Raw genomic sequence first — 17,126 nt, forward strand, 5'->3', positions numbered from 1 at the left:
AATTAGCAATATTGAGCATCTTTTCATGTGCCTGTTGGCCATCTGCATGTCTCCTTTGAGAAATATCTACTTAAGTCTTCTATCAGTTTTTTTGGTTGTGTTTTGTTTTTTTGATATTGAATTATATTCGTATGTTTTGTATACAAAATGCTATTTGTTTATTTTGGAAGTTAATCCCCTGTTGGTCTCATTGTTTGCCAATATTTTTTACCATTCCATACATTATTTTTTTGTTTTTGTTGATGGCTTTCTTTGTTGTAAGAAACCTTTTAAGTTTAATTAAGTCTCATTTTTCATTTTTACTCATTTTTCTTTAGGAGACAGATCCAAAGCAATATTGCTATGATTTATGTCAAAGAGTATCCTGCCTATGTTTTCCTCTAGGAGTTTTATAATATCCAGTCTCACATATAAGTCTTTAATCCATATTTAGCTTATTTTTGTATTTCCAGTTAGAGTATGTTCCAATTTCATTCTTTTACATATAGCTGTCCAGTTTTCCCAGAACCACTTATTGAAGACTGTCTTTTCTCCATTGTATATTCTTGCTTCTTTTGTTGTAGATTAACTGGCCCTTAGTGTGTGGATTTGCTTTTCGGCTTTTTATTCTGGTCGCTGATCTAGGTGTCTGTTTTGGGGCCAGTACCACATGGTTTTGACTACTGTATCTTTGTAGTATAGCCTGAAGTCGGGGAGTTTGATTCCTCCAGCTCCATTCTTCTTCCTCAAGGTTGTTTTGTCTATTCAGGATCTTTTGTGTTTCCATAGAATTAAACATTTTGTTTTTGTTCCAGTTCTGTGAAAAATGCCAATGGTAATTTGATAGGGATTGCATTGAGTCCATAGATTGCCTTGGGTAGTATGGTCATTTTAGCAATAGTGATTCTTACAATGTGAGGACACAGGATATCTTCCCTTCTGTTTGTGTTGTCTTCAGTTTCTTTCATTTGTATCTTCAGAGTATGGGTATTTCACCTCCTTTGGTAGGTCTATTCCTAGGTATTATGTACTTTTTAATGTGATAGTACATGGGGTTATTTCCTTGATTTCTCTTTCTGATATTTTGTTGTTATTTTATAGGAGTGCAACAGATTTCTATATATTAATTTTGTGTTCTGCAACTTTACTAAACTTACTGATGAGCTGTGGTAGTTGTCTGGTGGCACCTTTAGGATTTTATGTGTATAGAATGTAATGTGGAAGCAGTAACAGTTTTACTTCATCCTTTCCAATTTGAATTCCTGTTATTTCTTTTTCTTCTCTCTTTTCTGTGGCTAGGAATTTCTAAGCTCTTTTGAATAAAAGAGGTGAGAGTGTCTAATCAAGAAACAGAATATTACCAATACTTCAGATTATACTCTGATGCTGCCTTCCAGTCACTACTATTCTCCAGGTTCCCTCACCCTTATTCCTGTGGTAAAACCAGGCACCTGCCTATATAGACTCGGTTTGCCTGTTTTTATAAAATTGAAATCATGCATCATGTACTCTTTAATATTTAGATTCTTTCAGCTAATGTTGTATTTGAGAGATTCATCCATATGGTTACATATCAATTATAATCCATTTATTCTCAGTACTATATAGTTTGTCATTCTGAGATTGTATGTCTTCTGTCAGGTATAATATATGTATGTCAGGTATGTATTAGCAGTAGATAGGATATTAATTTATTTGTTTCCCATTGTTAGTTAATGTCAAATAGTACTCCAGGTGATTTTATTACTTATTTAGATTTCTTTGAATTATACATCAGAAAAGTACACATAAATGTACAATTCAATAGATTTTGAAAAAGTGAACCTTTGTAACCCGTCCAAAATCAGTAAATAGAATGTTACCAGCATTCTGGAAGCATCTCCTCCATTCCTTTCTACACATGATGCGGCATTTCCTCATTTTGTGCTAAGGGGCAATTAATTTTATGATTTACATGAATTGTTTAAAATGTTTATTTTAAAACATATTTTTGAGGATATTTACTAGTATTTTATCTTGCTTAGAAACTTGGTAATTTTCCAAAAGGCTTTTGAACATTTATTGATTTTTATTATATCACTATGAGGCATATATTATTAGTGCCCTTTTAAGATGAGGAAACCAAAGCACAGAGAAAGTGAATGATTTGTTTATCATTATGTTTCCAACTTATGATGGAATTAATTAATAACATCATATGATTTATACATATAATACCACTGAAATTATTCTAAAAGTAAGATGCTTTAAAGTTATATTGAATCTCATGATAAAAGTCTTAGCTATATAATCTTATGATTACAAAATTTCCTGATATTAAGGGACTACCACATCTGGAGAATTAAATGTAAAAATGGGGACAAGTTCATTGAATTTTGTAATAATGAAATAGAACTAAGCTAGTAATGCTATCAGTGATCTTAAGTAGGTAGATTAAAATAGTGTTTCTGCATTTACTGCTGTTGTGGAGGAAGAATTTTTCTTCTACCCTTCTAGGTTCTTCTGGCTGATCAAAGAATTAAATTGACATGAAATAAATTAATAAGGCAAGATGGTGGCTCAGGTGGTAAAGAATCTGCCTGCAATGCAGGACACCTGGGTTTGATCCCTGGGTTGGGAAGATCCCCTGGAGAAGGGCATGACAGACCACTCTAATATTCTTGCCTGGAGAATCCCATGGACAGAGGAGCCTGGTGGGCTACAGTCCATGGGGTTGCAGAGAGTCAGACATGACTGAGTGAGTAAGCACAGCACAACAAATAAACAAAGAAAAAATTAATAATATGTGTATATGTGAAAGACCCAAGAAAACAAAGCAACCTGCTAAAATGGCTGAAGCTCTCAACCTAGATACCATCTTCAACTAACATCAAAAAAGTAGTTAAGTGGGGGTGGTGGTTTTAGCCTTCTAAAGGGAGGAAGGCACTTTATGTGGAGATGTTTGGAAGAAAAAAAGCAGATGTTTGGAAGGAAATTGCTGGGCTATGCAGAGACAGTGGGAAACAGAGAGGAATTTTAAAAGACTTCCAGGTTCCTTCCTGACAACCATATCTAGTTCATACTGTACTTATCTATGGTGATAACTCCTTTCCTGGAACTGGTCCTGTATGATCATATTAATAATATTAATGAACATTAATGTTAATATCAAGGCCGGAAAGTGAAAGTTGCTCAGTCATGTCCGACTTTTTGTGACCCCATGGACTATACAGGCCATGGAATTCTCCAGACCAGAGTATTGGAGTGGGTAGCCGTTTGCTTCTCCAGCTGATGTTCCCTTCTCCAGGGGATCTTCCCAACCCAGAGATCGAACCCAGGTCTCCCATATTGCAGGTGGATTCTTTACCAGCTGAGCCACAGGGGAAGCCCAAGAATACTGGAGTGGGTAGCCTGTCCCTTCTCCAGGAGATCTTCCCAACCCAGGAATTGAACCCAGGCCTCCCTTATTGCAGGCAGATTCTTTACCAGCTGAGCTACCAGGGAAGCCCTAATATTGATAAGAATTAATGTTAATTAGTATCAAGCCTTAAGGAATAATTTAAATGCTTTAAATGTGTATTATTATAGTCTATAAATATAGCTGGAGCCTGAAGTTTAATATTTTAGAATATTTTTAGAAAATTTCTAGTATCTCATGCATCTTAGAAATGAAACAAATTTTTTTTTTAAATTATAGGTTCCAAAGATGTACAGTGGGAATTTGTACATGGTTTGCTTGAAAATGCTATTTATGGAGGACGCATAGATAACTACTTTGACCTTAGAGTTCTTCAGTCATACCTAAAGCAATTTTTTAATTCTTCAATAATTGACATATTAAACCAAAGGAACAAGAAAAGCGTTTTTCCATACTCAATATCTCTGCCAAAATCCTGCAGCATTTTGGTAGGTAAAATTAATTATTTTCAATTTATTATCAGATTGAAACTTGCATAATTTCTTATATTGTTATAAATATGTTGCTTCCTTTCACAAGTGCAAGCAGTCATCACTCACAAATATGTTATTTATTATGCCAATATGCAGCTCGATTCTCTAAACTCTAGTTAGGTGTCCTATTGCTTTTGGATACTTACTGAGCATTGATTGATGATAATAGTATTGACAGATAGATAAATTTTGAAAGCGGTGGCCTAGGAAAATTGTTAAATTGTAGGGCTGCTGTGAAGATCTGGAATGGGAGGACATGCTACTTGTTTGTAATTATGAAAGTGCTCTGAATCAGTAAATTTGAAAAGAGCAAATATTATTCAACAGATGTCTATTTCATACTCTGGTTTATAAATTTAAAGTAGTTTTAAAACTACAAGAGATATTAACCTAAAAAGATTTCATAGCAACATTTTTGTTTATATGAATTTATTTTATTTGACTGTAGCTTTTTGCTTTGAGTCATCTAATAGAAGTTTCATAGAATGCAGTCATCTTTTCCAGAAAATAGTACAAAATGTAGCCTAAAGATTTCAGTTATTTTGCTACCAATTTGTATTTGTGTAAATGCCCCTGAAAAATGTTTTTATTGCCTAGAGTATTTAAATTACATGTTTCTTCATGAATTACAAAATATGCATATGTTTAATTATATACTTCTTTCAGTATTGTGCTTTTTCTCTCATTCAAATATGTTTCAAGAAAATGCCTTTGTTTTAGTAACATAAATCAAAAAATGAAATCTTAACTACCAATATTAAGTATGTTACTCTTATTGAATATCTTATCTGGTTTTTTTGAGTATTCCATCTATTTTATTTTTCTGCCATTCACGTAATCATTCAACAGTACTCACTGAACATTTGCTCAATAATAACCCTGTTCAAGACTTTGTCGATCTCTTGATGCATCGGTAGAGGTTACTTTTTAGTATAAGAAACTTGGAGTCAATGTGCAAACAGAAATATCACAAATATTTATTATTACATATTTATTTCTGATAAATATATAATACACTTGTTAGCATACCCTGACAAGTCTTTTTTCTCTATTGTTTGAAGTTTAAATTGAAAAATAAAATTTATAGAAAAGTAGACGTCATAAGTGCACAATTCAGTACATACTTATACATTGAACACATGAGTATAACCAGCTCTTGAATCAAGAAACTACATTATCAGCTCCCCAGAAGTCCTTCCCCTTTTAGTTACTGTTTCCCCTGCACAGGATACATTAGCCTGATTTCCAACAGCCTGTGTTCAGTTTTGCCTCTCTCTTCTTCATGTAAAGAGTATTATTTGGTATACATTCTTTTGTGTCCAAGTGAGAATAAATCAGTTTGGATGTGTAGAGTCTTATTTAGGAAACATGTCCAAAGTAGAGAAGATTCCCCAGTCTCAATGAGAAAGTTTCACAGATATTTAAAAATGAACCAAGTGTATAAATACAAAGAAAATAATAGTTTTAAAATTATAAGATGATTATGTGAATTCCATGGTGGTCCAGTGGTTAGGACTCCATGCTTCCACAGGCAGCAGACATGGGTTCAATCCCTGGTCAGGGAACTAAGATCTCACATACTGCAAGGCACAGCCAAAAAAGATAATAAAAAGGAAAAAGAGAAAACAAAAAATTTTTTTAATTTTAAAAATTAATGATGATTTATTAGAGTCAATGTTTAGCTTTCTATTTAATTGAGTTACATAGAAGGAAAAGCCAAAGTTTCCCAGAAGAGAACACTTAGACACACACACACACACACAAATGCATGCATATATACAAGTATACACTCACATATAATACATATATATTTATGCATATTTATTAATATGATGTGACTGAACACCTTAAGGAAGTTTACTGCACTATAGGAGAGAAAAAATTTCAGAGAACAGCATTTCTTTTCAAACTTTGACATACTTCTTGGAGTTTAACTCCAGCACCTGTGTCTTGGAAATTCTTGAGAGGCAGCTGCGAAGGATGAGAAAGGATGAGGGGTTGGGGGTGGAAGATGAGGCTGCTCCATTAAAAACAGTTTATCCCACTTCAGCAAGAATAGTTTAGATGCATATAGAATACCTGCCTTAAAATAAACTTGTCTCTCCATGAAAACAAACAAAAGAATTCCCATCTTTGGACCAAACTGAATAAATCATCTTGGTCTACTCTTAGTTTCCTATCTAGCATCTCAAGTGGAAACTGTTCGGGTGAATGCCTGAGAAATCAAGCCTTTGTAGTGCTAACAGTAAGTCTTGGGATGAAAGGATAGGATTATTGATGCATTTCATCTCACTTCACCAGAGAAGACTAGGTGGAATTGCTTTATAGTAAAGCAATTTACAAAGCAGTTCTTGTACATCAGATTGTGTATGTATATGTTTCTGAGGGTTCTAGAAGTTAAAAAAAAAAAGATTGTTACAGTACTTATTTCATTATAAGCAGAGCTGCACCCTGCTGATTAGTCTTTGGTAGGTTACAGGATTCCAGCTAAGCTATTTAAAATCTTAAAGGATGATTCTGTTAAAGTGCTGCATTCAGTATGCCAGCAAATTTGGAAAACTGAGCAGTGGCCACAGGACTTTGGATAAGGTCAATTTTCATTCCAATCCCAAAGAAGGGCAGTGCCAAAGAATGCTAAAACTACCATACAGTTGCACTCATTTTGCATGCTAAAAAGGTTATGTTCAAAGTTCTTCAAGCTAGGCTTCAGCAGTACATGAACCAAGAACTTCCAGATGTACAAGCTGGATTTAGAAAAGGCAGAGGTACCACACAGTGGTAAAGAGTCTGCCAGTGCAGGAGACACAGGAAATGAGAGTTCGATTCCTGGGTCAGGAAGATTCCCTGGAGAAGAAAATGGCAACCCACTCCAGTATTCTTTCCTGGGAAATTTCATGGACAGAGAAGCCTGGTGGATCACAGTCCATGGGGTCGCAAACAGTCAGACATGACTGAAGCAACTGAACACAGAGGAACCAGAGATCAAATTGCAGTCGCTGGATCATAGAGAAAGCAAGGGAATTTGAAAAGAAACATCCACTTGTAAAAGGTTGATAGTATGTTACATGATGATGTTCAAAAGTATACAACTTGTCTAGAATTCTTCCTTCTGTTTATTCTTTTTTTTTTAAACTAGCTTTTTAATTTTTTTTCCATTTATTTTTATTAGTTGGAGGCTAATTACTTTACAGTATTGTAGTAGTTTTTGTCATACATTGACATGAATCAGCCATGGATTTACGTGTATTCCCCATCCCAATCCCCCCTCCCACCTCCCTCTCCACCCGATTCCTCTGGGTCTTCCCAGTGCACCAGGCCCAAGCACTTGTCTCATGCATCCAGCCTGGGCTGGTAACATACTATCAACTTTTTAATACTCTGAATAAGATATATCCATACTGTCCTAAAAACAAACAAACAAACAAAAAGAAACATCCACTTCTGCTCCCTGACTATGCAAAAGCCTTTGACTATATGGGATCACAACAAACTGTGGAAATTCCTTAAAGAGATGGGAATATCAGACCACCTTACCTGTCTCCTGAGAAACCTGTATGCGGGTCAAGAAACAGTTAGAACCTTACATAGAACAACAGACTGGTTCAAAATTGGGAAAGGAGTACAACAAGGCTGTATATTGTCACCCTGCTTATTTAACTTGTATGCAGAGTACATTATGTTAAATGCCGGGCTGGATGACTCACACACTGGAATCAAGATTGCCAAAGAAATATCCGCAACCTCAGATATCATGGCAGAAAGTGAAGAGGAATTAAAGAACCTTTTTTTTAAATTTTATTTTGCAGTTTTTTAATTTTTTTTTTTCATTTCTAAAGAATAAACTTTTTTCTTCTATAAACCCTTGAGTCAAGGGCTGACTTCCAATAGATTACAGCGAGGGAGCTACCATGCTACCTATGAAACCCTGACCTGAAAACAGGTCATCTATGAATACTTTAGCACCAGGTTCCCCATATGCTGTTTGTGATGGGTGAGGCAGTGACTGCCTTTCCAGTTTAAAGAGCCTGTTGATAAGGGTGAAAGAGGAGATTGAAAAACCTGTCTTGAAACTCTTCAGCATTCAAAAAAAAAAAAAAAGGATCATGACATCCAGTCTCATCACTTCCTGGCAAATAGAAGGGGAAAAAGTGGAAGTAGTGACAGATTTTCTATTCTTGGGCTCCAAAATCACCTTGAATGGTGACTGCAGCCATGAAATTAAAAGCCACTTGCTTCTTGGGAGAAAATCTATGACAAACCTGGACAGCATATCAGCATCAGGCACTCTGATAGACAGAGTACCTGATGAACTATGGACAGAGGTCTGTGATATTATACAGGAGACAGGGATCAAGACCATCCCCATGGAAAAGAAATGCAAAAAAGCAAAATGGCTCTCTGAGGAGGCCTTACAAATAGCTGTGAAAAGAAGAGAAGCAAAAAGCAAAGGAGAAAAGGAAAGATACTCCCATCTGAATGCAGAGTTCCAAAGAATAGCCAGGAGAGATAGGAAAGCCTTCCTCAGTGATCAGTGCAAAGAAATAGAGGAAAACCAACAAAATGGGAAAGACTGGAGATCTCTCCAAGAACATTAGAGATACCAAGGAACATTTCATGCAAAGATGGGTTTGATAAAGGACAGAAATGGTATGGACCTAACAGAAGCAGAAGATATTAAGAAGAAGTGGCAAGAATACACAGAAAAACTGTACAAAAAAAGATCTTCACGACCCAGATAATCACAATGGTGTGATCACTCACCTAGAACCAGATATCCTGGAATGTGAAGTCAGGTGGGATTTAGAAAGCATCACTACGAACCAAGCTAGTGGAGGTGATGGAATTCCAGTTGAGCTATTTCAAATCCTGAAAGATAATGCTGTGAAAGCGCTGCAGTCAATATGCTAGCAAATTTGGAAAACTCAGCAGTGGCCACCGGACTGGAAAAGGTCAGTTTTCATTCCAATCCCAAAGAAAGGCAATCCCAAAGAATGCTCAAACTACCGCACAATTGCACTCATCTCACACACTGTAAAGTAATGCTCACAATTCTCCAAGCTAGGCTTCAGCAATACGTGAACTGAGAACTTGCAGATGTTCAAGCTAGATTTAGAAAAGGCAGAGGAACCAGAGATCAAATTGCCAACATCCGCTGGATCATTGAAAAAGCAAGAGAGTTCCAGAAAAACATCTATTTCAGCTTTATTGACAATGCCAAAGCCTTTGACTGTGTGGATCACAATAAACTGTGGAAAATTCTGAAAGAAATGGGCATACCAGACCACCTGACCTGCCTCTTGAGAAACCTGTATGCAGGTCAGGAGGCAACAGTTAGAACTGGACATGGAACAACAGACTGGTTCCAAATAGGAAAAGGAGTACGTCAAGGCTGTATATTGTCACCCTGCTTATTTAACTTGTATGCAGAGTACATCATGAGAAATGCTGGGCTGGAGGAAGCACAAGCTGTTATCAAGATTGCTGGGAAAAATATCAATAACCTCAGAAATGCAGATGACACCACCCTTATAGCAGAAAGTGAAGAGAAACTAAAAAGCCTCTTGATGAAGGTGAAAGAGGAGAGTGAAAAAGTTGGCTTAAAGCTCAACATTCAGAAAACTAAGATCATGGCATCTGGTCCCATCACTTCATGGGAAATAGATGGGGAAACAGTGGAAACAGTGGCAGACTCTTGTTTTTGGCTCTAAAATCACTGCAGATGGTGATTGCAGCCATGAAATTAAAAGATGCTTACTCCTTGGAAGGAAAGTTATGATCAACCTAGATAGCATATTAAAAAGCAGAGACATTACTTTGGCAACAAATGTCCATTTAGTCAAGGCTATGGTTTTTCCAGTGGTCATGTATGGATGTGAGAGTTGGACTGTGAAGAAAGCTGAGCACAGAAGAATTGATACTTTTGAACGTGGTGTTGGAGAAGACTCTTGAGAGTCCCTTGGACTGCAAGAGGATCCAACCAGTCCATCCTAAAGGAGATCAATCCTGGGTGTTCTTTGGAAGGACTGATGTTGAAGCTGAAACTCCAATACTTTGGCAATTTCATGCGAAGAGTTGACTCATTGGAAAAGATCCTGATGCTGGGAGGGATTGGGGGCAGGAGGAGAAGGGGACGACAGAGGATGGCATGACTGGATGACATCACCGACTCAATGGGCATGCGTTTGAGTAAACTCCAGGAGTAGGTGATGGACAGGGAGGCCTGGTGTGCTGCAGTTCATGGGGTCGCAAAGAGTTGGACACGACTGAGCGACTGAACTGAACTGAACTTATGGTTTTTCCAGTAGTCATGTATGAATGTGAGAGTTGAACCATGAAGTAGGCTGAGTGTTAAAGTTTTGATGCTTTTGAACTGGGGAGTTGGAGAAAACTCTTGAGTCCCTTAGACTACAAGAAGATCCAACCAGTCAATCCTAAAGGAAATCAACCCTGAATATTCATTGAAAGAACTGATGGTGAAGCTGAAGCTCCAATACTTGGACCACTTGATGTGAATAGCTGACTCATTGGGAAAGACCCTGATGCTGGGAAAGATAGAAGGCAAAAGAAGAGGGCAGCAGAGAGATGGTGAAATAGCATCACCGACTCAAGCAAACTCCGGGAGATAGTGAAGGACAGGGAAGCCTCGCATACCATAGTCCATGGGGTCACAAAGATTCGTACACAACCTAATGGTTGAACAACAACAGGCATAGCCACTCATATATGTTTGCTCTAATCAGTTCAGGGTGCCTTCAATTATGAGAAATGTCAGATAAGAAAGTATAATAGCACTTAATTTAAGTATGAAGAGGTCATGACAAAGAGAAGTTCCATTAGATAACTGAGTTAATACTATACACACTGAAAGTGAAGTTTAGCTAGACAGTGTCACATGAATAACTAGTAATTTAATGTTTTGTGATATTCTGGTTCTTTCTGATTTCAGTGGTTGTAAACTTGATTTTTAGTGAAAAACTATTTTTTACTTCTCTATATTTAGGACTATCGTGCTGTCATTGAAAAACTTCCAGAGGATGACAAACCTAGTTTCTTTGGTCTGCCTGCTAACATTGCTCGTTCATCTCAGCGCATGATCAGTTCTCAGGTAACATAAAATAGATCTACATTTTAGAAAAAATGTTGCTATTGAGCCTGAAAGAAACATTACATTTTATTTAATAGTACAGATCCACATGTTTTATTTAGTTTTTAAATTTTATGTAATATAATAGATTCCATCTTAAATGAATTTAAAATGTTTCTATCTTAACATCTGTTAAAATTAGTAAAATTACACTGAATACTATCCATTTTATCCAAAATATATTGATTTTACTCCTGTAATTTATCTTATTAAGGGTATTTTAAATTTAGTTTAAGAAATTGAATATATCACTAAATTTAATATTGTCATTTGTGTATTGTTTGATAAAAGATAAATATTTAATTCTTTAATGACTGAATACTGCAAAACATTGAGGGAAGTATGGATTTTTAAATTATTGAGACACAAAAAACATAAGCCAAGAACACTATACATTCTAGCTTCTGTTTGGACCAAGAATAAGTTGGTCAAATAATTAAGAGCTAACACTTAATGACATTTAACTGTGTGCCTGGTGTTTTAAGTGCTTTATACTCAGAAACTTTAGTCTTCATAAACTCTAGGAGGTAAGATCTGTCACTTTTCCCTCTCAATAAGTGAGGAAACTGGTGGAGAGAATTAAGTTACTTACCAAAGATCACAGAGCCAATAAGAGACAGGACTGATATTTAAATTGTTTGAGTAAAAACATGGCCTCTCCAACTGCTCCTCAGGCATGAATGTACTGCTAAGCTATGTGCACCAAGTTGTGAACTGTTACATAGGTTCATTGTGGGTCAGTTTATGGAAAATTCTTATGGCGCTCTTAACAATTTACTTTTGGTAATTTATGGGCATCCTAGCTAGATTATGTTATCATATTTAGCTCCACAGTTTTGTATTTGTTTACTATTTCAGCCAACACTTATAAAATTGATAGTTTTCTCTTTATTATTCACTAATTTTTTTTCTCTAATTTTTCGCTGAAATGTTCCTTGTGGAATTTTTTTGTTCATTTTCACATCTTTGTAAAAAATGTTCGAGTATATAAATATGTACTTATGCATAATATATAAATATGTATAACTTATCTGGAACAAATGAGATCTTAACAACCTCTTTTCACCTATGCTAGCTGAAGACACTGTCTGGTTCCTTTTCCCTTTGTCATCCAAAGTATTAAGTCCGCGAGAGAATATAAACTCCTATGTGTTCCTTAGCTTCATAACATATTTGATTACACTCTTTTCTTATCCCTCCATCCTTTTTGTTGACTTGAGATAGTTATTTTTTAATAAGTCCACCAGTAACATAAGAATTGTGTATGTACATCTGAACCTGTGTGTGTGTTGTATATGTGTTTGTGTATAATTTTACAGTGCTTAAGCAAAAAAGGTTAAAAGAATTAAAAGGTCACTAAAAGAATAAAAGTTTATTTTATAGAATCCAAGAGAGTATTTACTTTAGGAACCTTATAAATAGAAGTTCAAGAGTCTGTCTTTAACTTCCTGTTATTAACATAACATGGCTTCCACAACTTCTTTCTCAGTATTACTCAGCTTCTGAAAGAATTTAATTTAGCTCTGCTTGGATCAAATGTCTAATGAAGGGAAAGAGTAAAGTAGGATAGATATAGCCTTGGAGATGTCAGGGAAGGATAGAAGACAAGAAATACAGAATACTGAGCATCTTCATCACATGGAAGGGCCCACCAACCACCTTCTTTTTGTACCTTCTTTTTCTCCTGGACCATGGATGGCTGCCGCTGATGAGAGCTCAGAGTGTGTGGACTTGGCACTAAATCATAGCCTTGAAAAGTGAAAGTGAAGTTGCTCAGTCGTGTCCGACTCTTTGTGACCCCATGGACTATAGCCTACCAGTCTCCTTGGTTCATGGAACTTTCCAGGCAAGAATACTGGAGTGGGTTGCCATTTTCTTCTCCAGGGGATCTTCCTGACCCAGGGATTGAACCTGGGTCTCCTGCATTGCAGGCAGACGTTTCACTATCTGAGCCACCAGAGAAGCCCAATCATAGCCTTGGTTTTCCACAAATCATCTTACATTTTAGTCACATAGGTCCAGGGTATGCATGTTATGCTAACCTGAAGTTCATCAGTCTAAGTGGAATCTCAAGAATTAGGGATTTCAAAGCAAATTAGGCAGACAAACATTTTACATTTATCTTAACTGTGGTTTCTAGGGAAGTGTAGGACAGAGGAGCCTGGCCAGCTACAGTCCATAGGTTGCATGGAGTTGAACGTGACTGAAACAACTTAGCACAGTACTGTTGGAAGATAGACCCCAATCTCATTTTCCCAGATAGTCCTGAGACAACATAGGCTTCATTTTTGCTTTTTACTTGTTCTAGTTAGTATACCAAATAGTTCTACAAAAGTTATTTTACTATGATTTAATCTCTGGTGTTTTTTCTTGTGTTAGTATTTAAATTTTTATAAATATTTATTACATGAAAAGAAGATCACATGTTCTTCCTTGATTTTTTTGGTGACATACTCTCAATATTTATATTTTAACTATCAATCTGGGTTACTGTTAATTTATTTAACTATTTAACAGCTCTTAATTATAATTTTTATACTTAAACAGCTTTCACAGTACATAAATTACTACAACATCTCTTCTTCATAATTATAAACATTTATATATAAACTGATAAAAATTTCTATATTTAGAGCTTTTAGGCTACAAGTCACATTTGTAGCCACACTTAGAATGCTTGTTCTTGAAAGTGAATGTTCAAATATGAAGAAGCCTGACCGACATGGAATAGATATAAGAGTTCCTTTATTGATCATATACAAGTTCAGGGATATGGAACTGATATTAAAGCAGGTATTTGATGATTTCACATTTTTAAATGAACTGAGTGCATCCCTCCTCTGTTACCACATCTGGTTTACAACAGTGTTAGTGATACTTACATACAGGTGCTGTGAGTCAGCTGTTAACTAGCTTTGTTTTTTGTTTTTTTTTTTTGCTGATAGGGATATTTATTATATTGCATATTTATAGTATGATATTAGTGCTTATGAGGCTTCCCAGGTGGCGCTAGTGGCAAAGAACCCACCTGCCAATGCAGGAGACATGAGAGACATGGGTTTGATCCCTGAGTTGGGAAGGTCCCCTGGAGGAGGAAATGACAACCCACTCCAGTATTCTTGCCTGGAGAATCCCATGGACAGAGGAGTCTGGCAGGCTACAGTCCACAGGGTCACAGAGTCAGACACAACTGAAGTAACTTAGCACATTATTGCTTATATTCATTATACTGCACATCAGACCTCTATAGCTTATTTAGTACTTGTTGTAAGTTTGTACCCTTAAACACTCATTCTTATCTCCCCCACCCTCATCCCCTGGTAACAGTCATTTTACTGTTTTTCATTTTGACTTTTTAGATTCAATAACTTGACTTTATCTGTCTGACTCACCTCAAAGAGCGTGTGTGCGTGCTAAGTTGCTTCAGTCATGTCCGACTCTTTGTGACCCTATGGACTGTAGCCAGCCAGGCTCCTCTCTCCATGAGATTCTCCAGGCAAGAATACAGGAGAGGGTTGCCATTTTCTCCTTCAGGGGATCTTCCCGACCCAGCAATTGAGCCCGTGTCTCTTACACTTCTTGCATTGGCAGGCAGGTACTTTATCACTAGCACCATCTGAGACGCCCATCTCACATAGCATAATGTGTTTAATGTACATCAATGTTGTCACAAATGGAAGGATATTCTTCTTTGTTGTGGCTGAATAATATTCCATTGTGTATATATGCTACGTCTTTTCTATTTATTCGTTCATTGATGGGCACTTGGGTTGTGTTCATATCTTGGCTATTGGGAATAATGCAGCAATCACCATGAGAGTGCATATATTCTATTGAAATCCTATTTTCATATTTGGGGTATATACCTAGAGGTGGAATTTCAAGATCGTATTTTTAATTTTTTAAGAAAATTCCCTCTGTTTTCTACAGTGGCTGCACCAGTTTACACTCCCACCAATGGTGAATGGAGATTTCCTTTTCCTGACATCCTTCCTAATATTTGTTATTCTTTGCCTTTGATGATAGCCATTATGACAGGTGTATGGTGATATCTCATTGTGGCTTTCATTACCATTTCTCTGATTAGTGATGAGCATCTTTTCATGTGTCTGTTGGCCATATTGATGTACTCTTTGTCTCTTGTTCTTCAGCCTATTTTTAATCGGACTTTTGTGTGTGTGTGTGATGAAGTTGACTATATTCTTTATACATTTTGAATGTTAACTCTTTATCTGATATATGGTTTGAAAAAGTTGTCTCACATTCTGTAAGTCATCTTTTCATTTAGTTAATTGCTGGTTCTGCTATACAGAAACTTCTGATTTTGATGTAGTCACATTTTTGATTTTTGTTTTTATTGTTTGTCCTTTAGGTGTCATATTAAAAAAATCACTGCCAAGACATTGCTTCTTCCCTACGTTTTCTTCTAGGAGTTTTATGGTATCAAGCCTTATGTCTTTTATCTCTTTTGAGTTAATTGTGAGTGATGTGAGATAGTATAATTTCACTGTTTTGCATGTATTTTTCCAATTTTCCGGCACCATTAGTTGAAGAGACTACTCTTTCCCATTTCATATTCTTGGCTCTCTTGTCAAATATTAGTTGACTTTATCTACTGGAATTTAATGCTGGACTTTATTCTGTTCCATTGGTCAGTGTGTCTGTTTTTGTGTGAGTACAATGCAGGTTGGTTCTTTTTTAGAATTTCAGTCTCTTTGGTAAAATAGTCATTTTATTCTTAAGGTCTTGTATTGTCATTTTGAGTTTTCTTGTAGCTCACTGAATTTCTTCATAACAGTTTTTTTTAATTTTTGATCAGTTAAATTGCAATATTCTGTGTCTTTAGGTTTGGCTGCTAGAAAATTGCTTTTTTCTTTTCGTAATACTTTATTGCTGGGATTTTTCATGGTGTTTGATGAAAAGTGCCTTTACCATCGCATTTGAGTTAGTGAATACTTTCTCAATTGGGCAAGAGTTTGTTTACTGGGGTTCTAACTGTTCAAGAGGTTGGTAATCAGGAGCCTTTTTATTCCCAGAAGGTGGCAGTATAGCACAAGTTTTTGGTTTTTCTTATTGGAGAAGACTTGGCAGCTGCTAAGCTGGGAAACCACAGGGTCGCAAGAGTCGGACACTACTGAGCGACTTCACTTCACTTCACTTTAAGCTGGGAGACAAGAGCATGGGTTAAAAAAAAAAAAAAGTAAAAGGGTGGCAGCTAAATTGGAGGAAGTGTGTCCTTAAGGAGCACTTGCATATTTAGCTTTCCCATGGCCCAGTAGGGGGCGAGTTTCAGCGGAGGGTTCCCAACAGTCAGGGGCCAGCATCCTGGGGCAGACAGCCCCTTCTGCGCACAGCGTGAGTCACTCACCGCCTAGCTTTCTGCTCACTTCGCCTCCTCCGCCAGGAAGGTCACGCGGTTCGCTGCCAGACGCTCCGCTCCCACCTCAGCGCCACCTCCCCCACCTCTGTTCTCTCAGCGCCCCCTCAGCCACCTCGGCGCCCACTCCGCGCCCCCTCAGCTGCGTCCGCCACCTCCGCACCACCTCAGCGCCACCTCAGGGCCACCTCAGCACCACCTCCGCCACCTCAGTGCCACCTCCGTCACCTCTGCTCTCTCAGCGCCCCCTCAGCCACCTCTGATGCCTCAGCACCCCCTCAGTGCCACCTCAGCCACCTCCGCCACCTCTGCTTCCTCAGCACACCCTCAGTGCTACCTCAGCACCACCTCAGGGCCACCTCAGCACCACCTCAGCCACCTGCGCTTCCTCAGCACCCCCTCAGTGCCACCTCAGCCATCTCCACCACCTCAGTGCCACCTCCGTCACCTCTGCTCCCTCAGCGCCCCCTCAGCGCCCCCTTAGCGCCCCCTCAGCCACCTCTGCTCCCTCAGCGCCCCCTCAGCACCGCAACCGCGCTCTCGTTCTGCTGTCTGCTCCTTTCCGGTGCACATGTGTGTGGGTCTCACAGGTGTCATGGTATGACGTGCAGAGTTGCTTTTTTTTTTTTTTTTTTAGAGATGTCCAGTTAGTTGTAAATCAAAAAGGAGAGAAAAAAGGAGTGATTCATATTTCCA

At 37.5% G+C, this 17,126-nt stretch overlaps 1 protein-coding gene across 1 annotated transcript in view; it reads left to right on the forward strand.

Moving 5' to 3' along the window:
* The window catches only part of DYNC2H1 (dynein cytoplasmic 2 heavy chain 1), a 396,980-nt gene that overhangs the window by 249,319 nt on the left and 130,535 nt on the right, over positions 1–17,126 (forward strand). Inside the window, exons 81-82 of the mRNA XM_065944250.1 lie at positions 3,656–3,864; positions 10,910–11,014. Of these exons, the coding sequence (XP_065800322.1) occupies positions 3,656–3,864; positions 10,910–11,014 (314 nt within the window). The remainder of the gene's footprint in view (positions 1–3,655; positions 3,865–10,909; positions 11,015–17,126) is intronic.

This window comes from Muntiacus reevesi, chromosome 9 (assembly GCF_963930625.1).
Source record: "Muntiacus reevesi chromosome 9, mMunRee1.1, whole genome shotgun sequence".
Lineage (NCBI taxonomy): Eukaryota > Metazoa > Chordata > Mammalia > Artiodactyla > Cervidae > Muntiacus > Muntiacus reevesi.